General features: G+C 41.2%; 1 protein-coding gene across 1 annotated transcript in view; it reads left to right on the forward strand.

The window, feature by feature from the left end:
- dcaf5 (ddb1 and cul4 associated factor 5) overlaps positions 1-23913 on the forward strand; it is a 57154-nt gene extending 33241 nt beyond the window's left edge. Inside the window, exons 8-9 of the mRNA XM_041266475.1 lie at positions 11408-11535; positions 21751-23913. Coding sequence (XP_041122409.1) covers positions 11408-11535; positions 21751-23244 — 1622 coding nt within the window. The 3' untranslated portion in view covers positions 23245-23913. The remainder of the gene's footprint in view (positions 1-11407; positions 11536-21750) is intronic.
- The last annotated feature ends 2354 nt before the right edge of the window (positions 23914-26267 follow it).

Genomic DNA, 26267 nt, shown 5'->3' on the forward strand with positions numbered 1-26267 from the left:
GCAGATTGCAGAGGCTTTGAAGAACTGCATTAAACACTGCCTGGCTGAGTGGGCGGAGGCAAGCGTTGCAGAGAGCTAATCTACATTAATGATTTAGATTCTGGTATAGTAAGCAAACTTGTTAAATTTGCAGACGACACAAAAGTAGGAGGAGTGGCAAACACTGTTGCAGCAGCAAAGGTCATTCAAAATGATCTAGACAAGATTCAGAACTGGGCAGATACATGGCAAATGACATTTAATAGAGAAAAGTGTAAGGTACTGCACGCAGGAAATAAAAATGTACATTATAAATATCATATGGGAGATATTGAAATTGGAGAAGGAATCTATGAAAAAGACCTAGGAGTTTTTGTTGACTCAGAAATGTCTTCATCTAGGCAATGTGGGGAAGCTATAAAAAAGGCTAACAAGATGCTCGGATACATTGTGAAAAGTGTTGAATTTAAATCAAGGGAAGTAATGTTAAAACTGTACAATGCACTTGTAAGACCTCATCTTGAATATTGTGTGCAGTTCTGGTCACCTCGCTATAAAAAAGATATTGCTGCTCTAGAAAGAGTGCAAAGAAGAGCGACCAGAATTATTCCGGGCTTAAAAGGCATGTCATATGCAGACAGGCTAAAAGAATTGAATCTGTTCAGTCTTGAACAAAGAAGACTACGTGGCGACCTAATTCAAGCATTCAAAATTCTAAAAGGTATTGACAGTGTCGACGCAAGGGACTTTTTCAGCCTGAAAAAAGAAACAAGGACCAGGGGTCACAAATGGAGTTTAGAAAAAGGGGCATTCAGAACAGAAAATAGGAGACACTTTTTTACACAGAGAATTGTGAGGGTCTGGAATCAACTCCCCAGTAATGTTGTTGAAGCTGACACCCTGGGATCCTTCAAGAAGCTGCTTGATGAGATTTTGGGATCAATAAGCTACTAACAACCAAACGAGCAAGATGGGCCGAATGGCCTCTCGTTTGTAAACTTTCTTATGTTCTTATGTTCTTATGTTGGTTAGCACTCGCCTTACCAGCACCCCCTGCAGTAAAAGAGAACCTTGTGTTTAATAACGAATCGGAAAGACTTCCAGGATGGTCCTTAGTGGGTAATATTATCAGTGGAGCACAACGTAACATACGGTGCACATTAAGGGTTTGCTGATAGTGTTATTTAATAAAGAACCTGACGTGATCAAGCTAAAACTCACTTATGTTTTATAAGCGATTATTTGTCTTGCCTTTATCCTTTTGATATGAAATATTTTTTTACATATTCCTTCGTTTCACTTCTGCAGTGAATTGTGGGATTGTAGTCCTGGGCAAGGTGTTATCTCTGTTTAAACTCGACCAAACAAATATACGTATCCCAGTTTCCACAGCGGTAACTCATGCTCAGGTTAAAAAATGGTCACTTTTATACAACAAATCAGTTGCATTTGCTAGATACACATATTTTGATGTATTTAATACCTGCTGACCAGTACTTTCCCTAGTGGACTTCCTACCCTGTTGGCCTGTAATCAATTGTATTTCTCATGCAAGCTCTACACAATCTGTGGAATTAGAAGTGTTGTTACTGCTAGTAGCTTCAATGGGGGATATGACTTGTACTGTAATGTGTGTATCTATCTGTGTGTGTGTGTGTGTGTGTGTGTGTGTGTATCTATATACACACACAGAGGTTGTATTGTAATTCTGTTTTTTGATCGAGAATGTCGTGTTAACAGTTTTACAGTATAATTCTGAGACTGTATTGTACATTCTGCCATTGTTCTATCCATGTAGAAGCATCTTGAGAAGCTTTCCCAGGAATACTGCAGAGCAAAGGCCTTGTCAACTAAACCGGTCCTTAGCAGTACGGTAACAGCCCCTATGGCACAAATGTAATTAACCAGTGAATTCCTCACCCTTTTGCCCAGCGTCTGAATGCTTGACCACTCCAGATGGTATTGGATCTGTTCAATTGAAACAGTGGCCGTTCTTAATGTGTTGCATTTTTAATCATTTATACAGAAATACACAAAAGATGCTCTTTATACGATTGATTTTTATCCTGATAAAACAAAGCAATTGTAACTAAGTTTAGATCTGTCACTTTTTAGATTAATTAAATAGACTCTACTGTCTGCAAACCCCAGTAGATAAGAGGAGATCAAATTGCAAAGGTCATTTTTCTTTGCAGGTTTTATATGATAATATTATGCCTGTGAACCAGTGAATTGTGCACCATAGTTGAGTTTTAAAAAACTTTCCTGATCAGCTCTGCTCCTGTCTGCTGTCTGCCTGTCTTCCTTGCTTTATGATGTCTGATTGGATCAGGGATGTCAAAACAGCACCTTCTGTTATAGCAGAAATCTCACTTTCAGATCACAGGAGATCAGCTTACATTTCCAAAAGCAAAACATAAGCTTTAACAATGCCAGGAAATGCTCTGTAGTCAAGCTTCTGGTGCACAAAATGGATACGGTTCTTTATCAGTTGTAGTCTGTGATCAGATAAGAACATAAGAACATAAGAACATAAGAAAGTTTACAAACGAGAGGAGGCCATTCGGCCCATCTTGCTCGTTTGGTTGTTAGTAGCTTATTGATCCCAAAATCTCATCAAGCAGCTTCTTGAAGGATCCCAGGGTGTCAGCTTCAACAACATTACTGGGGAGTTGATTCCAGACCCTCACAATTCTCTGTGTAAAAAAGTGTCTCCTATTTTCTGTTCTGAATGCCCCTTTTTCTAAACTCCATTTGTGACCCCTGGTCCTTGTTTCTTTTTTCAGGCTGAAAAAGTCCCTTGGGTCGACACTGTCAATACCTTTTAGAATTTTGAATGCTTGAATTAGGTCGCCACGTAGTCTTCTTTGTTCAAGACTGAACAGATTCAATTCTTTTAGCCTGTCTGCATATGACATGCCTTTTAAGCCCGGAATAATTCTGGTCGCTCTTCTTTGCACTCTTTCTAGAGCAGCAATATCTTTTTTATAGCGAGGTGACCAGAACTGAACACAATATTCAAGATGAGGTCTTACTAGTGCATTGTACAGTTTTAACATTACTTCCCTTGATTTAAATTCAACACTTTTCACAATGTATCCGAGCATCTTGTTAGCCTTTTTTATAGCTTCCCCACATTGTCTAGATGAAGACATTTCTGAGTCAACAAAAACTCCTAGGTCTTTTTCATAGATTCCTTCTCCAATTTCAATATCTCCCATATGATATTTATAATGTACATTTTTATTTCCTGCGTGCAGTACCTTACACTTTTCTCTATTAAATGTCATTTGCCATGTGTCTGCCCAGTTCTGAATCTTGTCTAGATCATTTTGAATGACCTTTGCTGCTGCAACAGTGTTTGCCACTCCTCCTACTTTTGTGTCGTCTGCAAATTTAACAAGTTTGCTTACTATACCAGAATCTAAATCATTAATGTAGATTAGGAATAGCAGAGGACCTAATACTGATCCCTGTGGTACACCACTGGTTACCACACTCCATTCTGAGGTTTTTCCTCTAATCAGTACTTTCTGTTTTCTACATGTTAACCACTCCCTAATCCATGTACATGTGTTTCCTTGAATCCCAACTGCGTTCAGTTTGAGAATTAATCTTTTGTGCGGGACTTTGTCAAAAGCTTTCTGGAAATCTAAATAAACCATGTCATATGCTTTGCAATTATCCATTATGGATGTTGCATCCTCAAAAAAATCAAGCAAGTTAGTTAGGCACGATCTCCCTTTCCTAAAACCATGTTGACTGTCTCCCAGGACCCTGTTACCATATAGGTAATTTTCCATTTTGGATCTTATTATAGTTTCCATAAGTTTGCATATAATAGAAGTCAGGCTTACTGGTCTGTAGTTACCTGGTTCAGTTTTGTTTCCCTTTTTGTGGATCGGTATTACGTTTGCAATTTTCCAGTCTGTCGGTACCACCCCTGTGTCAAGAGACTGCTGCATGATCTTGGTTAGCGGTTTGTAAATTACTTCTTTCATTTCTTTGAGTACTACTGGGAGGATCTCATCCGGCCCAGGGGATTTGTTTATTTTAAGAGCTCCTAGTCCCTTTAACACTTCTGCCTCAGTTATGCTAAAGTTATTTAAAACTGGATAGGAACTGGATGACATGTGGGGCATGTTGTCAGTATCTTCCTTTGTAAAAACTTGTGAAAAGTAATCATTTAACATATTTGCTATTTTTTTTTCTTCATCTACGATTTTGCCATTTGTATCTCTTAAACATTTAATCTCCTCTTTGAATGTTCTCTTGCTGTTGTAATATTGGAAAAACATTTTGGAATTGGTTTTAGCTCCCTTAGCAATGTTCATTTCTATTTCTCTCTTGGCCTTTCTAACTTCCTTTTTGACTTGCGTTTGCAGTTCTGTGTACTCTTTCTGCGTACTTTCTTTTTGGTCCTTTTTTAATGCTCTGTAAAGTGCCTTTTTTCGCTGAATATTTTTTTTAATTGATCTATTAAACCATTTTGGCAATTTAGTTTTACATTTAGATTTGTCTACTTTAGGGATGTAATTGTTTTGCGCCTCTAGTACTACATTTTTGAAGAACAACCATCCTTCTTCTGTGGGTGTTTTCTCTATTTTACTCCAATCTACTTCTGTTAGTCTCTGTTTCATACCTTCATAGTTTGCTTTTCTAAAATTGTAAACCTTAGCTTTAGTCATTACTTTTGGGGTTTTAAAAAACACTTCAAATGAGACCATGTTGTGGTCTGAGTTTGCCAGTGGTTCTCTGACCTCTGTTTTAGTTATTCTATCTTCGTTATTTGAAAAGACTAAATCAAGGCATGCCTCCCCTCTAGTGGGTGCCTTCACAAATTGTGTTAGGAAGCAGTCATTTGTCATTTCCACCATTTCTATTTCATCCTTCGCGCTACCCACCGGGTTTTCCCATTTTATTTGGGGGAAGTTGAAATCCCCCATTAGTATGGCTTCTCCTTTGCTACACACATTTCTAATGTCATTGTATAACAGATTATTGTGCTCACCGTCTGAATCTGGCGGTCTATAGCATGCTCCTATTATTATGCCTTTTGAATTTTTGTCCGTTATTCTGACCCATATTGATTCGGTTTTATTTTCTTTGTCCAGGTTTAACACCTGGGCTTCAAGACTGTTTCTTATGTATAGCGCTACCCCTCCTCCTCTTCTGTCCTGCCTGTCTTTCCTATACAGTGTATACCCACAAATATTATATTCGTCCCCATCACTCTCAGACAACCACGTTTCTGTAACACCTATCACATCATAGTTACCTGTTAGTGCAGTAGCTTCAAGTTCTAGAATTTTGTTTCTGATACTTCTAGCATTTAGATAAATACATTTAATGGTTGTCTTACCTGAGTTGTTGTTCTTGTTTTGATGCGGTCTCCCTTCTGTTTTTTTGTTGATTTCTCCCCCCTTCCTTTCTAGTTTAAATGCTTCTGAACCTGCTCGAGGATCTTTTCTCCGAGTAGACTAGTTCCCTTGTTATTTAAATGCAGTCCATCCCGTCTATACAGATAGTCCTCGTTGTAGAATGTGGTCCAATGATCAAGATAGGTGAAGCCTTCCCATGTGCACCACGTCTTCAGCCATGCGTTTTGATTAATTATTTCCAGCTGTCCATATGGTCCTTTGCAAGGTGCGGGTAGTATACCAGAAAATACCACAGTTTTGGTTTTCTCTTTTAATTTCCTTCCTAGCTCTCTGAATTTGTTTTGCAGGGATTTTGGTCTGTCTCTTCCAATGTTGTTTGTACCGATGTGGACGACTACTACCGGGTCGTCTCCTGTTCGTTCCAGGAGCCTGCCCACGTTCTCAGTGATGTGCTTGACCGAGGCTCCCGGAAGGCAGCACACTGTTGTAGTAAGGGGGTCCAAACTGCGAATTGAACTTGCTGTGTTTCTCAATATGGAGTCCCCAACAATCATGACCTCCCTTCTTTTTGCTGTCTGGTCACCACTGTCAATAGGGTCCTGGATGTTGTTCCTTTCATTCTCTTGTTGTTGGTTCTGCTCATCAAAATTCTGAAGTGACTCAAATCTGTTGGTTGTTTTGTGGTTGTGGTTGTGTTTGACGAAGTTTCTTTTTTTCCCTGCTTCTGCCTACCTGAACCCAGCTGTTCTGACCTTCTATCTCCCTGGTGGCTTTCAGTCTGTTAGGGGTGATGCAGACTTCCATGAATTGTGGGTGTGCCAGTTCCTCAAGATCCTGTTGCTGTCTCACTTCTTCCAGCTCCATTTCTAGCATACTTACTAGTTTATGCAAATCCTGGATCCCGCGGCACTTTACGCACACTTGGTTTAGCTCCGCTGGGTTTTCTCGGATTTCCCACATCAAGCAGGTGTCACAGATTACTGGCTTGAAGGTTTGTTGAGGTTTTTTTTTTTTTTTTTAAGTTTAGTTTCTTCTGCAGCCGTCAACCTGCTTTCAAACTGCTTCTAAACTGCTCTGTACTTTTCCACGCCTGTACTTCTCCTACTCGCTGTCGCTTCCACTCGCTGTCGCTGGGAAGACTGCCTTGTTTATAACAATGGATAATGGCGCTGGATGTAAATGTGAGCGAACTTGAACTGGCATTGAGGGAGCTGTTTTAAAAAGCCTAAATCTTTACATTTTTTGAATTTAAGTAAAATACTGAAGGTTTTCACCCCTTGACTTTGGATACTGGTATTCAAAGTGAACAATAGGAAGGTGTCAAGTGTACTTGACACCCGTTTAATTTGCTGAGCTTTTCCTTAGTTTAGATCAGTGGTTCTTTTCTGTTTAGATATGTGCGTATAACTTTTTAACTATAAGGGTTCCATGCAAAAGTAACAGTAGTTCATTTTTAAATTGTGTGGTGTGTATATATATATTATTCCCATTCCCATTCCCAAAAAACTGATGCGCAAAAACATAACAATTAAAACTACGGCAGTAACAAGATTCTCTCTATAAGCACATGTAGATACTGTGTATCTGTATATAGATATTCAGAAATTGCACGTTAGAAGTATTTTAATAAGGTTTTGACTGCCAGTTCTCTGAATTATGGGTATTCTGTATTTACTTTGACCCAGAAAACAGGTAGAGTAAGTTTTTGAAATTGTAACTTCACACCCTCATCACTTGACAATTCCAGAAGCTTGTCCTCTAACAATGGCAACAAGGATGTCTCTGCGTCTAGAGATGAGAATGGGTCACACACCCATTGCTTTCCTTTCCATGGATCAGAGTCGGAGGGGAAATACTCTTTCAATTTTTGGAGAGTTAATTTTAGATAGGATGAAATAATTTCGCGCAGGAGAGTGAGATCGACTTCTCTGTCGTCATTGAATGCAAAAGACATGAACATGTCAAAACAATCGCGACTCTTTCTTTCCAGACTGAGCTTCTTTTTAAAATCTTGTCAGCCGTTTCAAACACACTGGAGATACACTTCCCTGCATAGAGAGATTCAGGTGATTGAAGTGATCAAATATATCTGCCAAATATGCAAGCTTGGCTAACCATTGTAAATCCTGAAAGTATTCTGCCAAAGGAAACTTCTTTTGACAGAAAGGCTTCAAGTTCACGTCGCAGTTCGTACACTCGATTTAATACTTTACCACGTGACAACCACCTCAGTTCAGCGTGTAAAAGTAAGTGATGGTGGTCAGCCCCCATTTCTTCACACATTACAGCAAAGATGCGAGAATGTAGTGCATTTGCTTTCACAAAATTCACAGCTTTAACTACTGTACCGAGGACATGAGTTCTGGAGATCATTTTTTTGGCTGCCAATACCTCTCTTTGAATGAAGCAATGTGTTGCTTGAGCACCCGGTGCAACTTCCTTCACTCTTTCCGCTACACCTGAAAGTCTGCCTGTCATTGCAGCCGCTCCGTCAAACTCCAATGCAGCGGTCCCACCGGATTCCATGTCCTGTCACATGCTCGTTTAGAACTCGAAAAATTTCAGCACCAGTTGTATTTTGTGGCAGTTCTTCACAGCAAAGTACATCTTTGTGGAATGCCCCTTCATATGCATAGCGCTCATAAACAATAAGAACCACGGCACTGGAAATGTCCGTAGACTCATCCAACTGAATTCCAAACCAGCCTGACTCTCTCACTCTCTCTCTCAGTTGTGATTCAATATCTTCTGCAATATCAGTTATTGTACGCAAGACATTATCGTTTGAAAGAGGAATGCCACTGACTTTTTTGGCAGCTGTATCACCCAAGACTTCACGACAGGCATCTATTGTTGAAGGCATTATTAATTCTTCACCGATTGTAAATGGTGACTTGCATTTGGCTATGCGAAGGGCCAGCAGATATGATGCTTTTAACATACCTTCATTTGTTGTTGTGGCGGCATGCAGTAGTTTCTGTTGAGACTTCACTTCATCTCGCTTACGTTTGAAAATTTCGACTGGCTTTTCTTTTAAGTTTGGATGTTTGGATGTTTCCAGGTGTCTAATCATTCTTGAAGGTTTCATAGCTTCATTGCTGAGAATCACAGCACAAACAGCACATTGCGGTTTTGGGCATTCTTCATCCCCGCTGGCAATAAACCCATCCTTTATATATGCGGCATCATATTTTTGAGCGTTTCCTCATTTTTCCAACCTTCCCTTTCATTGCATTCCTCATCACACTCCACATCTCTATTACGTTTCCCTGAACTTTTACTAGTTCCGAAAAACTGATCCAAAAGCCCTTGCTTCGACATATCTGATCAAATAAAAGCAAATCTTTCGCTTGCCGCTCCCTACTACACAGTACTGTACTCTTTACGTGCCAACATCGTTATGTTCAATAAAGACCCGGAGCGGAGCTCATGGTGTGGAACAGGTTTACTTTGAGCATTGAGTAAGACTTTGTGAAATCCACTCACACGTAGTAAATATTAGTATTTTGAGTCACTTTTTTTTTCTCTTTAGTTTTTTTTTAAATACATTAACAAAAAAAAAAAACTTTTTAAATAAAATATTGCATGGACTGGCAAAGTGGCTGCCACGTACCGGTCGTTGAGAAGCACTGGTTTAGATATCTCCACGCTGGCTGAACTTGGTCAGCTGCTGGTCAGAAGCAAGGAATACATTGAAAAAGATCTCATTGAAAATTATCTCATTGAAAACTATCTCATTGAGTATCAAAGCCCTGCAGCTTGCTGCACAATTAACAGTTAAGGTTTCATGGTGTTTCAATAAAAAAATAAATACGTTATTCTAAAGGTGAGTGATTATTTTGTGAGCCCATTACAAAAAAAAAAGTACCAAGCCTATTTGTAGTTATGGATGATATTTGGTTAAGTTAGAAGCAATCTCCCAGTACAGTCGGCGCCACCTAATTGGGAACTGATAATCGGGATTTCAGCTTAAATGGGATATAACTCTGGGAGAGTTATTCCCAATGCTATTTATGTCGTTTAATTGAGAGGCCACTTTGTTTAATTTTCAATTGATGAACGGAAATTGCTTTTCAGAGCAAGGCAGGCTTGTGTATTACAGTGCAGTGAGTACGTGATTACGCTGTGACTTGCGTAAACCAGCTTTAACTTTTGAAGGAGTCTCGTGTTTTCTCAGGCTGCTGTTGCAAAGAAAGTTGGCGTGTCAACATCGTAGGGGCCTCGTCTTGTGATAAGATGTGATTTCAGTCTTTTTCATTTCATATAGAAATAAAAACCAGCAATTCATTTTGTTTAGGAATAAAAAAAAAAAAGAACAATTGACTCATTCTAAATTATGTATTTAATCAATATGATGTGATTTCATTCTTTTTCATTTAGAAACAAAAAGGTGTGACTAAGGTCATCTCAAATGCCTTTTGTTTAATTTGGAAAGCCGCTTATTCAGGATATTTTTACTCCTCCTGAGGCGTCCTGATAAAGCTGTGCTGACCTGTACAACGTTCTTCTCATTAAATGTGTAAAACCTTGTATTATTGACATTGGTCAGTGAATCAGGTTTACACATAATTTCTTAGGCATTATTGCTCAGAGATTGTCAACCTACCTATTAAAGAACTGCTTCATTGAACACATCAGTGTAATCTGGCAACAAATTCAATTGGCAAAAAAGGAGCGGAAGGAGCTCCATGTCGACAAAACACGAGAATGGAAGGTGCCCACTTGAAGACCCCAGAGATTTACCCTACTTAGCTCAATCCAGATGGTTGTCATGTTGATGCGCTGGGGAGACCGCACTGTGTTGATCACCGGAGCCAGCATCCGAGCCACTGTGTGTGCTGATGCGCTGGGGAGGCAAAATAAGCTGTTCCCTGGAGCCAGCATTACACTTCAGCCATCAACACCAGACAGAAGGATATCTACATCATCATATAGAAAGCAACGCAAATGGATGGAGATGCAGATGGATCACATTAGTTTACTGTAAAGCTACGTCTTAGTTGGTGCTTATCTTGGCGAGAGCCAAGTTCAAATCTGCATGAAGTCTTAACATCTTCTCTCATGTGATGGAAGTCTTGTGTGTATATAACTGTAAACAGTAATGCAGCCGTGAACAGGTAATCCCCTCCCCAAAGGTTCTGCTTTATTCATCTGTCCCAATACTTGTATGATGGTAGGGCAGTTTGTATTTCCAGCTCATTGCACCTGTTCAAAGTCTTCCATATTTAATGCATGAAATACCTAAAGATCTTCAGACAGCTAATAACATTCCAACCTCACATGTCTGGATTTTTCCTGAATTGCTAACATATGCTTGTATTTAAACAAGCTAGTCACATGTTTTATTATCCAAATATGGTTGCACTTTTATAAAAGATGCTTATCAGGGAGGCTGATTTGTGGCACGCAGCGTGAGCAGGCTTGAAGGTAGAAATACAGAATAGGCCTGACGCTGTATCATGGCCTAACCCTTCCAGAGGTTTCCCCATGGTAAAATCATAGCAATCTGTATTAAAGCACAATGAAATAATGGTAAAGCATGGGTAAGCATTGCAAAGCCTAGAGAGGTACTGTATAGTAAAGCATTTTAAAAACAGAAAACAAAAAAAATGTTGTAGAAGACCAAGTGTTTGCAAGGTGATTTATATTGTTAGAGTGAAATCCAATAACAACATGAATCGGAGCCGAGAGGTCGGTTGATACTGTAGAGATGCAGGTTCACAGAAAGTGTGAATTTGGCCACACAAATGCTGTGAGTATATGATGATCAAGAATGCCAGACACGTTGTCATCTTGTTATTATGTACAGATCCTTTTGCTATTAACCTGTACCTATTACAACCTGTTATAAATCATTTAATAGTAGAGCAGGATATTTGTTAACAATGTAGTTAAATTGACTTTTACTGGCAGCATTTTGTTGTGCCAGGCCTGGAATTTTTAACTATGGAGAGAATTGCAAAATGAAATGTACAGCAATCAGGCTTCTTTTTTTGCTATGCCTTGTAAAATAGTGCCTGCCCTTGACAGCGTATGTCTCTCCACAGGCGGCCCTGGCAGGGTGGTGAACGGAGCCTTCATGGTGCTGAAGGGTCATCGCTCCATCGTTAACCAGGTGCGCTTCAACCCTCACAACTACACGATCTGCTCTTCTGGGGTGGAGAAGGTGATCAAGGTGAGTCTGCCACGCAGCCTCCGCTACTAGAAATATTGTGCTGTAGCTCTGACTCTTAAACACCTAGTCACAAAGAAGCAGCACAATCTAGAAGCAGCCTCAAAGTAAAAGAATGTATGTACTTTCACTCTGCATTGCGGAGATGCTGCTCCCCATATGGTGAGCAATATAGAATGGAAACTGTTCAAATCAGCTGAACTCTCAGAGTTGAGTTTAACCGTTGAACAGTGAAGGGCTAAACTAGTAATAGTAATATTAGAAATTCACCTCAGACTTGATGTCATCGCATCGTTTTTTGTCATGACGCTCTCGTACTGCACAAGACGACACATAGCAGGGTTCTCAGACTTTGTGATAGTGGGCCTCCATTTTATTTTACTTGACAGAGACTGCAAAGCAGTAAATGTGAGCGAACGTGTAAAAGAGGCCACAGTTCTGCACACACAACACCCTGTCTGTTGTAAAAGTCCCCCCTCGTAAAAGCATAGCAAAGTGTAATAAAGCATAGTGAAAGCATAGGTAAGCACTGTAAAGCATATTAATAAACATGGTCAATTATGGTAAATGAATAGTATAACTAGGGATATGCCTAAATTGCGATTTTGCGGAAATCATGAAATTGAGGGGTCACTGCGAAATTCACCTCTTTTAGGAGAGAGAGTACAGAGAGAGAGAAAAAAAACCTTGTTTAAATGAACTACTGCACAACGCATGCAAACTATGCATCATCCTTCTGTAGATAGCCCTTTTTTATTCCTTCGCCATCCTGTGTGCTGCACTTAAGAAAAAAACAAACAAAAAAAGTCCACAAATAACATTTACAAAAAAAAGAAATCTCCAAAGCAGTTAATGTTGTTGTTTACTATTCAAATGACAATGACGTTTTAATCAGCCTATCAGTGAGTCTCTACTACTTTTCTGTGACCTGTACTGTGCAGTAGGGGGTGGGAGAAAATTGGTGCTGCATTGTTTTCATTTAGTTTGTTAAAATCTAGTTTTCAGCACTGGAGGTGAAAAAGTAGAAATGGATAACAAAAAAAGCAAAGTATATTTCCGCTGATGATAGTTTCAAGATATTTCCCAAAGAAACTGTATATGCAGATTGAGGTAATTGTTTTGCATATCTTAATGTGTCTGGAGAAAATACGATCGATAGCTGTTTATCTTCAGAATCACACATTGAACAAAAGGCTACTACAGTGGCTGCTGAACAGAACCTCAAATAAACAGCTTTGAGAAACCAAACTGGAGAGTCAGCCCAGACAAAGCCCAGTCTGCAAGTTAAATTAGTACTAGCACAGCCACCTCCCTTCAACCTGCTGCTTACTTTTTCACAGTTGGAATTTTAGACCCGAATAGCCACGTTTTCTTTGTTTTGACTTGATACTAGTAAAATAAATTATTGGATGGGACAATGAACGTGCTGCATACATTGCCTTTATTAAAGTATGCCAGGTGCCCTTGGGTAACCAAGTTTTGGGGCTGTTTCTAATCGAGTTCCACATCTGTATAAGTTGGCAAAGCTTTGCCTTACACTTTATACCAATTCAGTGCATACAGATGTGCAGTTTCAATGTATGGACAAGTCGACTGCGGGGGGGTGATGCACGCTTGCCTTTAACAGATGACAGCACCCTGTTTTAGTAAGGAAGCAATTACCATTATTTTTAGGCTTCATAGTGTTCTGAATTACCGTCTACTTAGGTTTATTTAATGTTTAAACAGGTCCGCGAAATCTTAATTTACACCTAAGTATAACCATGGTAAAAGCCTGGGAAAACTGCAAAAATGCTGTGGTAAACTTTTATACAGGGAGGCGGTGAATCATCAAAGCCACGTAAACATTTCAAAGTCACGTAAACCTGATTTTGGAAATACTTTTCGTCACTTTTTCTGTCCTAATGTTTTATTGAAGTACCCGCTGTATGATGACAACCTTCGCTGTTGCATGGGCTCTAGAGTTTCTCCTCTCTCCAGAAAATGCTCCTGAATATAAAATCCCTAAATTGAATATTTCTCTGTGCTGTACACTACAGAACTGATTTGACAACGCCATCCAGTTTGTGAAATACAGAAATGTAGGAAACGAGTCATAAGTACACTAAAATGCTACATAAACAGACCACCTATATTCTGATCATACAGTAATTCCATTTCCAAATGCTTAGTGATTTAATAATTTATGTTGTGGACTGTTTTCTGGTAGCGAGGAATTAAACATACGGTCCACATAATTTACATTGATGTAATATGATGTGTATTGTATTATGTTATTATTGCAGTAACATGTGAATGTATTATAAATCGTAACTTTAAACACACATATTAACATCTTCAGTTATACTAAAGAAACCAAATAAAGTTTAACATACATTTAGACAAAACAGAAGACGACTTATTGTATGTATTACTGTTCTGGTTCCCTGGACGCTGTTATGTGTATTTCCTGTTATGTTCATGCATTACAAGAGTATTTATATGAAAAGGGGATACGATTTTGCACTCTGGCATGATTTGTTTCGGCTGGTTTTTGGGATTGTACCAGGCTTTGTAGTGAGTTTTTGGAAGGTTAGCGCTTATGTTATGTTTCTGCAATCTGCACAATGCGGTTAAAACAGAGATTCAGCCCAGTTGCTGAAGTATTAGCCTCTGGTGCTGCTTACTATCTGAATCACTCTGAACTAAAAGCCTATATGTTGTAGCAGTAGAGAGCTGCAGCTTGTCAGGGCCAGGCACTGTGCCTCTCTTCACCAGCTGTGTTTGTTTGATGGACTGTGTGACAGATCCAATTCATCATTTTATAGTGTTTTATGAAGCACACTACGAAATGACAGCCAGCCCCTCTTTCTGAGGAGCGTGTTATGCGCTGTCCTCTATAGCAGTGGAGCCTCTGCGCTAACAAGCTACAGATCTGCACTTCCCTGTAGCTGCAGCTCAGGAGCTGCCCCTCCAGTGCTGTAAAACTGTGTACCATCCATCACAGTGATAAGTGCCATGCCCTTAGACTATGGAACTGTTATTAAGAAGCTCAAAGCATGTTTCTGAGCCTTCTGTTTGCCCTGGTTTACTTCCTGGCTTTGCTACCATTCAATGTAGTGTTCCACAGAGTCTTCAGATACACACGTTAAAGGTGCCCTAAGAAACGTTCACTGCATCATAAAAGCACAGCAAAGTGTCGTTAAGTACAGTGACAGTACATGGTAAAGCATAGGGAGCTGTAGTATGGTAAAACACCAGAAAAGCAAAGTAAACTTGAAAATTACGATGAAAATGTAATATTTTTATAAAGATTTAGATATACCATACTGCAAAATGACAGCACAACACTCCTACCCCCACCCTCCCTTACACACCCCCCACCTCACAAGCTACTATGCATCTATGCATTTGTCATGGAAATTGAAATTATAATTGTTTTTTATATGATGAAGTCTCTGTTTCCCTGGAACTTGAACACACTTGCATTTGTAGTTATCTCATTCATGAGCACAGTGTTGTGATAAAAGTTTTGGTCAATTGGTTGGTATAGAGGGATATACAGTGCCTATAGAAAGTCTACACTCCCTGCATAATTGGATAAGTCTCCACCACCCTGACTTAATACTTGGTGGAAGCACCTTTGGCAGCAATTACAGCTGTGAGTCTGTTGGGATAGGTCTCTACCAACTTTGCACACCTAGATTTGGCAATATTTGACCATTCTTCTTTACAAAACTGTTCAAGCGTTGATGGATAGCAGTCTTCAAGTGATGCCACAAATTTGATTGGATTTAGGTCGGAGCTCTGACTGGGCCACTCAAGGACATTTACCTTTTTGTTCCTTAGCCACTCCAGTGTAACTTTGGCTGTGTGCTTTGGGTCGTTGTTGTACTGAAAGGTGAACTTCTGTCCCAGTTTCAGCTTTTTTACAGAGAGCAGCATGTTTTCCTCAAGGACTTCTGTGTACTTTGCTCCATTCATTTTCCCTTCTATCCTGACAACTGTCCCAGTCCCTGCCGATAAGAAACATCCCCATAACATGACGCTGCCACCACCATGCTTCACAGTAGGGATGGTGTTCTTTGGTGGTGCGCTGTGTTGGGTTTTACGTCAAACATAATGCTTTGCATTTAGGCCAAAAATTTCCATTTTAGTTTTGTCAGACCACAAAACTTTTTGCCACATGGATACAGAATCTCCTGAGTGTTTTTTTGCATACTTCATCAGGATTCAAGGTGGGCTTTCTTGAGTAATGGCTTCCTTCTTGCCATCTTACCATACAGGCCAGGTTTATGGAGTGCTTGAGATATTGATGCCACATGCACACTTTGACCAGTCTTGTCAGTTGCCATTGGCCTCTTGGTAGCCTCTCTGATCAGTCTCCTTCTTGCTCGATCATCCAGTTTGGAGGGACGGCCTGATCTAGGCAGGGTCTTGGTGGTGCCATACACCTTCCAATTCTTAATAATCATCTTGACCATCTTCCAAGGTATATTCAAGACTTGATATTTTTTATACCCATCCCCTGATCTGTGTTTTTCAACAACTTTGTCCCAGAGTTCTTTTGAAAGCGCCTTGGTGCTCATGGTTGAGTCTTTGCTTTGACATGTACTACCCAGCAGAGGGAACTTACAGGAACTGCTGAGTTTATCCTGAAATTATGTGACTCACTACAGTTTAACACAGATGGAGGCCACTTAACTTGGTGTGTGATTTTGAAGGCAATTGGTTACACCAGAGCTAATTTAAGATTGCTATTACAAGGAGGGTGGACACTTATCCAACCAAGCTATTTCATTTTTGATTTTTAATTCATTTTCTACAAATTTCTAGAATATTTTTTTCACCTGGAAGTTGTGGGGGCACAGCACTGAAGATGGTCAAACGACCAAAAGGTTTGCACATGCACTGAGCATTTTATTTGCTTGTTCTTTGGTCTAATAAAATAATGTTTTTTTCGCTTATTTTGATTATGTAGTGATTTCCTTGTCACCACTCTCCTGATCACAGTGTGCGGATCCTTTTTTGACTTCTGCTACTACATGTAATTGGGGATCTATGCACCTGGTTTTGTTTGTTTGGTCTTCGTTTAGAACTTTACTCAAGACTAGGCTGTGTAGACAAATGAAAAAAAAAATGTAATGCATTTTAATTCCGGGTAAACTTTCTATAGGTGCTGTATCTTTAGAATAATTATCTGCTGTAGGTCATGGTGACCTACTTTTTCATGGTATTGACATCTGCACTGGGAATATGTATTGTTTGTTTTTAGATGGTTCAGGCACAGTACCACTTCCCCAGGTGGCCCTTCGAGCGTTGGGGAGGAACTGCAATCTGTCCCTCAATGGGACTTGTGCTGCAGTAGAACTTCTTACTTTGGAATGTGGACTGTGGCTTGTGGTGTGGAGATCACAGTTTTTCAGATTGACAGTTAAATTATACTGGCCCTGCAGATTACCCATCGGGTAAAAGAAAGTGTTCAGCATCTGAAAGCTGACTTCACAGCACCCGCCTGCACGGCTGGCAGATTCCTTACAGTTAATTATTGGAGATACAGTGGGGTCATTTGCAAGTCCTGAGAATCCAATTGTGACAAAACCTGGAGTGCACTTTCTTCAGCAAGTTAATAAGAGTTCTGTCTGTCTTCAGGTCTGTCTGTATGTTTTTCTTCTTTTTTACGATGGTTGCAGTCCTTCTGGTTGGTTCTTCTTGCTGTGTGTTTTCATCTGAGCTCAGGCGCTGCGCTTCAGTTCCAGTTGCCTGCCTGATGTATGTAATAAATAAATAAATATTTAAGTGTAATTTGAAGCTGCTTACGTTTGGATAATCACATGAAAAGACACACCTTTCTATCAAGATCAAATGTGAGCTTTCTGCTTAGTATTTGAAAAATTAATTTCAAAAGAAGACAACTGTGCATCAATGTTATTGTCCAACCAATGGTGATGTCAAGTGAACTCAATGGTGATGTCAAGTGAACTCAATGGTGATGACAAGTGAACTCAGTGGTGATGTCAAGTGAATCATGATATTTGGTACTACTTTGTAATTTCACCTGAAGGGTGAGATAGTCCCCACCCCTGCACTGCTTTCAGCCAGTAACATGACTGGAAAACACAGCATGGGTGTAATAACCCACGAAGTACAAATAGATAAGCAGAGAATAAGGGTTCCTGAGAGCCCCCTTTTAAGCTAAAGTAGTGCCACATTTTAAAATGAAAATGCATGTATGCTGTGACATGTAGTTGTAGTTACATTTGAGACCTGTTTAGCTAATGGAAGTATAAGACAGGTGAGAATTATGAAAACATTTTGTGAGTTACTTTTGGTTGTTGTTTTGCTTTTAGGGAATTGCTTTAGGATGATATGCAGTATCTGGTTTATTCCATGAACCGAATTAGTTAAATAATCCACTGTTTCATTTCCTGTTTGCCCTTATCAGCCTCTTCTAATCAACAGCTTTTAATCTCAGCAGTATCTCTGCAGCCTTTAGGTTGCATTAATCATCTGTCAATCACCTATTGCATTCAAAGCGCTTTGGAACACCATGTGGTCAGCTGGCAGAGCAGTCCGTTGAGGGTCCTGTCAGACCCAGTGCTAATCCCTTCGGACAGTATTTGTTGTTTTTAGCTCTCATAGCTGCTGGGTCTTGGTGTAAAGGTTCCTGTCGTGCTTTGTAATCCCTTGGCTTGGTGTAACGGTTCCCGTCATGCTTCGTATTCTCTTGGCTTGGTGTAAAGTTTCCTGTTGTGCTTCGTATTCCCTTGGCTTGGTGTAAAGTTTCCTGTTGTGCTTCGTATTCCCTTGGCTTGGTGTAAAGGTTCCTGTTGTGCTTCGTATTCCCTTGGCTTGGTGTAAAGTTTCCTGTTGTGCTTCGTATTCCCTTGGCTTGGTGTAAAGTTTCTCATCTTGCTTCATATTCCCTTTCGCTGTGGCTCTTTTTCAGCACAGGTCTGTTTTTACTCCAACATTGGAGACTCCGGCTGTGCTGTGGACATGCTGCTTAACAAATTAATTCCATACGTTTTACCTGTTGTTCCCTTCCATTTATTATGTAGGTCTCATTTGTGCAGGTTTGAAAGAGCCATAGTTTGATTTACATTTGGCTAATGATCTACTGTAGCAGATGTTTTACAGTGAAATACATGTTGTGTTTGGTTACAATCACTTTAGATAAAAAATACGGTTTTATGAAGATATTTAAGACTTAATAACCAAGGCTTTAAAAGCATATTATGATCTCTAGTTGAAATAGAACAACATTTTCTTAGTTTGAGTTTAATTATTACACATATAACTTGTGTGGGTCATGTGGCAAAGTGCCCGCCCATGTGTGTAGTTTGAGTTGTATGTTGTGTGTTATTGTTGGTGTGTAGTCATTGGTACACATAATATAAACGGGTCTGTGTAACACAAGTGTTTAAAATGTATATTTGTATTTAGGAACAAGGATTGCACAGCACTTCACATCCAAGTAAAATGTAATAATATGTGAGCACGGGGAATTGCACTTTATTTATTCACGTGCAGTTGTACCGCCACTCCAATTGAATGATTGATTAGCAATCAAGTCTCGGTACAGCTGCATAAAAGCAGCATGTTTTCACTCACTCGGGTTTGTGTGTTCAGTGAGCGGAGAACGGGATTGGAGACGGAGGTAATAATAATAGTAATAATAAGTAAAATATCAGCTCACCGTGTTTGTTTAGTGTTAGTCCGTTTTGTTTGCCTGTTTACTTTGGCTACTAGTGCCGTGTCCTGTGTCTTGTTTGTCTTTGCAACATTTTATTTTCTTTCTGTCTGTGCACTATTAAATGCTGAGCGAGACCATTCGCTCAACTCCACCAAACTCCACCTCTGTCGTTTATTTACTAGTTCCTGTTTTCCTGGTTCCTGTTTCCCACTTCGGCTGTCTTTGTGACAGATCACTATTTAACATATTCACTGCATGGTCACATTTTGACCACATTTTTTTTTTTTTTTTAAAGGAAATGGTCGACAAAAACAGCACCCACCCTGCCTCCTTTATTTTATCTTGCCAGCTGTACACAGCTGCCATAGTTTTTTTGGGCGTGCCGGAAGTTTTTAAGTGTGAATAAGCCAACTGTCCCTTGGTTAACCCCGGTTAAGTATTGTTTTCTCTGCTTTCACAAAAGCCTCTGAGCCTATAAATTGTCAACCCATAACTCGGATTTAAAAGAGAGCGAGCACCTCCCTTCACATGGATCCCAGCACACAATCCCTCTGCGCTGCAAACCCGCTGTCTCTCATGATACTCTACACTGACCCCCTGTCTCATGATACTCTGCACTGACCCCCTGTCTCTCACGATACTGTGCACTGCAGACCCCCTGTCTCTCACGATACTCTGCACTGCAGACCCCCGTCTCTCACGATACTCTGCACTGCAGACCCCCGTCTCTCACGATACTCTGCACTGCAGACCCCCTGTCTCTCATGATACTGTGCACTGCAGACCCCCTGTCTCTCATGATACTGTGCACTGCAGACCCCCTGTCTCACACGATACTGTGCACTGCAGACCCGTCTCTCACGATACTGTGCAAAGCAGACCCCCTGTCTCTCATGATACCCTGCACTGCAGACCCCCTCTCTCACGATACTGTGCACTGCAGACCCCCTGTCTCTCACGACACTGTGCACTGCAGACCCCCTGTCTTTCATGATACTGTGCACTGCATACCCCCTGTCTCTCATGATACTGTGCACTGCAGACCCGTCTCTCACGATACTGTGCAATGCAGACCCCCTGTCTCTCATGATACCCTGCACTGCAGACCCTCTGTCTCTCACGATATTGTGCACTGCAGACCCCCTGTCTTTTACGATACTCTGCACTGATCCCCTGTCTCTCACGATACTGTGCACTGCAAACCCCCTGTCTCTCATGATACTGTGCATTGCAGACCCTCTCTCTTTCATGGTACTCTGCACTGACCCCCTGTCTCTCATGATGCTCTGCACTGCAGACCCCCTGTCTCTCATGATACTGTACACTGCAGACCCCCTGTCTCACACGATGCTCTGCACTGCAGACCCCTGTCTCGGTACAAGTCCCATCCAGTCTGCATTCCCCAGTGCATGGCCCTTTTTAGCAGTTCAAGACCAGACATGAACTCCTTGGCTCGTCTTGCTTAACTAAAACCCCACCTGTTCTCACGTAGAAAGGAATGTAACGCAGCAGCAGTGTGGCCTAGTGGTGAGAGCTGAGGGACTGGGAGGCAGTGTGGCCTAGTAGTGAGTGCTGAAGGGCTGGGAGGCAGTAAGGCTTAGTGGTCAGAGCTGACGGACTGGGGGGCAGTGTTCACTAGTGGTGAGAGCTGATGGACTGGGTGACAGTATGGCGTAGTAGTGAGAGCTGAGGGACTGGGATACAGTGTGACCTAGTGGTGAGAGCTGACGGACTAGGGGGTAGTATGGCTTAGTGGTCAGAGTGGTTAATGATCTGGTGTTACTTTGCATAAATTAGGCTCTGTTTTTAGACAAAAAAAAAAAAAACTGTAACAGTGGCCTGTATGTAGATTCTAGATTCCTGTAGATGTGCTGCTGCCAAATAAATACAATGCAATCATAATATAGACTTGATGAATAATATTCCTTTTCCTTTCTGATTGTGTACTGCCAAGTGAATAATTGAATCATTAAATCAATAAATCAATACATAAAGGGCTGTACTCATTAAAACAATTGTGTTGCCAGTAAATAATTTGTTTCGTTTTTGTATGTATGGTATCCAGGCAAATTTAATACTTTGAAATAATATTGTGCGTGCGTGCGTGCGTGCGTGCGTGCAATTCTGTTTCTGCCATCTGTCAGGTAGCAGTTAAGTAACCAAATGAACAGAAAAGAATGTAGCTCTGTACAATGACTGAAAAATGTCTTCGCCAACCTGCCCTATATTTCATTGTTAATTCATGATAAAGGGAGATCAGAACTGAAAATAATTTCTAACAGAAATTCATACTCAAAGCATAACTTTCAGGCGTTAGGTTACCCTGTTCTTGTTTTAAGACCAGAGTTTGTCAAATGTGATCCAATATTTCCAATTGTTGACTGACTTGTGAAGGTAAATTGGGGTTCTGACCAAGTGTAATCCCAGTTTGCCCCTCATGCACTCTGATCAGTTGCTAAATCAAATGCATGAGGGTGAACCTACCTGATATCTCTCTCTCTCTCTCTCTCTCTCTCTCTCTCTCTCTCTCTCTCTCTCCGAAGATGTGGAGCCCGTACCAGCAGCCTGGCAGCATGGGGGACCTGGAAGGGCAAGTAGATGACGACTCCCGCAGCCTGTACACCCACGAGGAGTATATCAGCCTGGTGCTGAACAGCGGGAGCGGGTTGTCCCACGACTACTACAGCCAGTCTATCCAGGAGGACCCACGCATGATGGCATTCTTCGACTCGTTGGTGCGCCGAGAGATCGAGGGCTGGAGCTCGGACTCCGACAGCGACCTGAGCGAGGGAACCATCCTGCAGCTTCATGCCAGGGGCCGGGGAGGGGGAGAGACAGCACTGGCCGCCACCCCTGCTACTGTCCTGGAGCACCAGAGTGACTCTGAGCGCTCCTCCTCCCCTTCCCTGGCTACTCCTCCGGTCCCTGAGGGAGCAGATTCCCCCTGCCCCCCACCGACGGACATGCTCATCCGGCAGCATCAGCAGACACAGCGGCGGAGACGGCACACCTACCAAGACGTCAGCCTGCTAGACATGGTCGACAACTCCTCCGACTCCAGCGGGGACTGGTCTGACCCCATCCCCCGGCCACGCTCTCCCAGCCCCAGGGTCAACTCATCTTCAGGCAGCTCCAGCTCGCTCGCCGCCAGCAGCAGCAGCAGCAGCAGCACCAGTAGTGAGGAGGAGGAGGAGGAGGAGGAGGAGGAGGAGGAGCAGAGGCGAGCGTCCATGCGGCAACGCAATGCCTCCAGGAGGCGACCTGTGAAGTTCTGCCATCAAGGAGAGGAGAGACCGGAGTCGACCACTACCAGGGCCCTTTGCCTGGGAGCGGACTCCTGCATCTACCCTGAGATCACAGTGGAGGAGCCTTCCACCTCGGAAGAGGAGGAGGAAGCCTTCCCCAAAGCACAGGATTCTAGAAGACAGAACAAAGGCAGGCCAGGATTTAAGCCAGACACTCCCCCAGTAAAAAGTACAGAAACTTCTGCAGGTGAAAAGGAAGGGGGAGTCCCAGACCTGGGAGAGGTGGATGAGAATGAGGAGGAGGAAGAGGAAGAGGAGAAGAGGGAGAATCACTCTGAAGCTCCCCCTGGACACCACTTTCATGAGCATCCTTTCCTGGGGAGAGCCCAACCAGATGGACAGCCGCTGAACGGGAATGGGGTGCCGAGAGAGCAGGAGACAGGAGAGGGAAGTTTAGAGAACTCTAGTGACCCCTTGGTCATTCAGCCCCATCCCTGCCCTCCATCAGACAATCAAGAGGAGGAGGAGCTAAGCCCTTCATGTTCAGATAGCAGCCATGGTTCACATGCAAATGGGCAGCACCACAGAGAACAGGAGAGCAGGGCGTTGGGGTCGCAGCCCTGCCTCTCTGACAGTGTGCCTGGATGTGAACAAAAACGTCAGCGTGTCCTCGAAACAGACAGGGATTTCCACAGCGGCAACCAGGCTGAAACGCACTCGAGCTGCAGAAGAGCCAGACTGAGAACTCCCACTCAGAAAAGAAATTCAGAACATGATGAAGCCCGTGCTTGACTGAGACTAAGATCCTCAAGGACTGCGTGTGGGGGTTTGATTGGGCTTGATCCAGGGTTTTATTTGCGAGTCCCCACAACACTTACACCTGGGTGCTTGGATAGAGCCGGGGTAACACCCCCGTATCACACTGACCATGGTTTAGAGCAACAAGAAGCACTTCATAAGTATAGCTTCCTACAATCAGAAATCCATGTTTGTGGCTGCTTTTAGAGCTGGCAATGTTTTTTCTTTTTTAACCAGTGGTTAACTCGCTGGTTTGTCATTTAATTTTTATTCTACTCCGTCGAGGGGTGAGGGGGGGGTGGTGGCATTACTAATTGTTGCTTTACTTTGAAATGACAGGACTTGGCGGGGGTGGGGTGTGTTGAAAAAGCCCTTTTGTCAGACTTTTGATTTAGCAAAATTGTTTTGGGCTTTTTGCGTTTAATAAAAAAACAAGGTAGAGAACCTCCCACTTGGACCCGCGTTCTGAAAGAACATTAGTGGGAGGTTTAATTAAAGTTCTGTTCCATGCAGAAAAAGAGACCATTCTTTCTTCTGTGCGCCCGCATCCGTCACGAGGATTGCATTCTTCTCGAAGAAGAATCTTGTCCAGGAGAGTATTGTGCTATTCTCTTTATATAGCATCTGTTTGAAGGTTGTGCATTAAAATTATATTTAAGTGTTCTAGTGGCTCTCTTGTGTCCATTTATTCACAAACTATTTAAATAGGGGGCTACTTTTAATAGGTAATCAAGGGAAGTTTAATTAAATGAACAAGATGCTGCAGGATATCCCAGGTAAGGAATGAAAAGGACATTTAAATAAACAAGATGCTGCAGGATCCCAGGTAAGGAATGTTCCGTGGTAGCGCACAATCTTCTTGTTTTTGTAGGAATGGTGAGACAGGGTTACTTATTTATTGAGTACTTCAGTGCCAAACATTTATTTGTATAATACTGTGTTGTTTTTTTTTGGTTTGTTTTGGGGTTTTTCTTTCTTTAGTGTCATACAGTGCTATCCGTAAAATGGCTGGCTTAAATGTGTAGCTACATCTTTTACATTGTCATCTTTTTTGAGAAACACTTGGTTTCTGAAAACAGTTAATTATATATGGATAATAGTAACATTCTCAAAAGGGTCTGGTATTTTAGAGAAAACTCTGTGATGGGTTGCAAGTTATACTGGTGTGCTGCCCTTTGCAGTACTTTATCTTACTATGAAACATTCAATAGTTCTGAATTTAGACATACTGAAAGTAACTTAATTTAATGACAAGTCTTTCGACTATCTTTTTCAATGAAGACACAGAGAAAGACATCTAGTCAAAATGGTTGTAATTTAATGTATTAAGTTTCTTTTCAGTTATTTGCAGAATTGACATGAACAGGAAATATATCTATTTTATCAAAACCTGTGTTATTTTTTTTTACAATTTTTTTTTTACCTTGGTAGCAAGATATTCTGATAGAATCAATAGTCTGGTACATCAATAGTCTGGTATAATATGTAGGGATGTAAGTCAATTATGATCAGTTGTTGTTTTGTTTTTTTTTAAGTCGGCTCTTTCAGCTGTTTTTGATCTCTGGTCGATTTTCAGTAAAACCGAAATGCATTTGTGCAGCCAAGGGAACAGGACACAGCAGTATTACACACAGTTTGTTTCTTTAGCTGTGACAAGTAAGCACAGCAGTGTTGTTGCATCACTCACACCAATCTGTTGTCACTGAGGTGTAGAAAGAATAGAATAAAATTAATGTGTTACTAGACATTGCACTTTGTTATTTTCCTGATGCCTCGAGTGTCGTCGTAGCGAGTCACATCTGAGTAGAAGGGTAGCTTGTGCTGTTTATACATGCGACTCTGGAGCAGACCCTTACACTTGAATTCCATCAATATGCCAATTTGGAATCCACTAACATAATTATCAGGCAAACAAAACTCATTTCATTACATAAATTAAACTATCTTATTCAAGAATAATCGTACCTGCTTCCAGAAGCATTTCATTTAAATCAGCTTCCAGAGATACTTGTCTCCAAGCGGTCGGCTTCAACAGCCCTTAAATCCTGGTGCTTAGTAAACATGGTCCTCAAATTCCTGTCAAGTTGGTCCACGCAGCATCTCTTAAGTTTGTTTGCATTTTTGCATTTGGCTGTTTTACGCAGTTTAGCATTGTTTTTTTTTACTTAGTTTAGCATTGTTTTTAATCAGTTTAGCAGGTTTTTTTTACTGTTTAGCATTGTGTTTTAGTCAGTTTATAGCATGTTTTTAACTCAAACTTCCAGCTTCAGCTTTTCCCTTCTAAGGATGCATTTTTTTTTTTTTTAACAGCAGGTTTAAGTTGGAGTACCCAGGCTGTGTTTGCGTATATAAACTGCCCTAGACATCTTAACACACACTAAGTATGAAGCTACGGTTATCCTTACCGACAGCTGTCAGAATCAATCGGGGAAGTCTTGTCATAACTTTTCACTTATGTTACCCTATTCATATAATTAAGGGATGTTAATATGAACAGTCTGCATGCAGCAAAGTGTGTGATGAGCTCTTGAAAATGCAGCTCGAGGCTGCCAACGCTTTCACTCTACAAAACGTGGGTTCGGTTTATCTTTTGTCATTTCAAATGCTGGTTTTGGTTTGGGAAAATCATAACTGCTCCATCCCTAATAGTAAGTTTAGGTTTGAGACAATGGGGAGGGTGCTGAGGAAATCTGATTTCAGTCTCGCTCAATGATAACAGGGGTCCAGTTCAAGATCAAAACATGCCTACGCTGTCATCAGCATTTCAAAGGAAGTGTTTCTGAAGGAACTCTGGGCCATATTTTACTCCAGTCTTTTAAGTCTTATTTTTTGGTACAAAACAAATTTTACCAAACAACTATGTTGAGGCACTGAATGTGTTTTTTTTTTTCATTTTGTAACAGTAGGAGTAAATCAAATATTGGAGGAAACCCATTGAAAATAAGGCTGTACCTGTCTTAATGGCCCTAGCCTGGCAGGCATTAGTGGAAGCAGCTAGCTAGTAAGGGCTGTCTTTT

This window comes from Polyodon spathula, chromosome 12 (genome assembly GCF_017654505.1).
Source record: "Polyodon spathula isolate WHYD16114869_AA chromosome 12, ASM1765450v1, whole genome shotgun sequence".
Lineage (NCBI taxonomy): Eukaryota > Metazoa > Chordata > Actinopteri > Acipenseriformes > Polyodontidae > Polyodon > Polyodon spathula.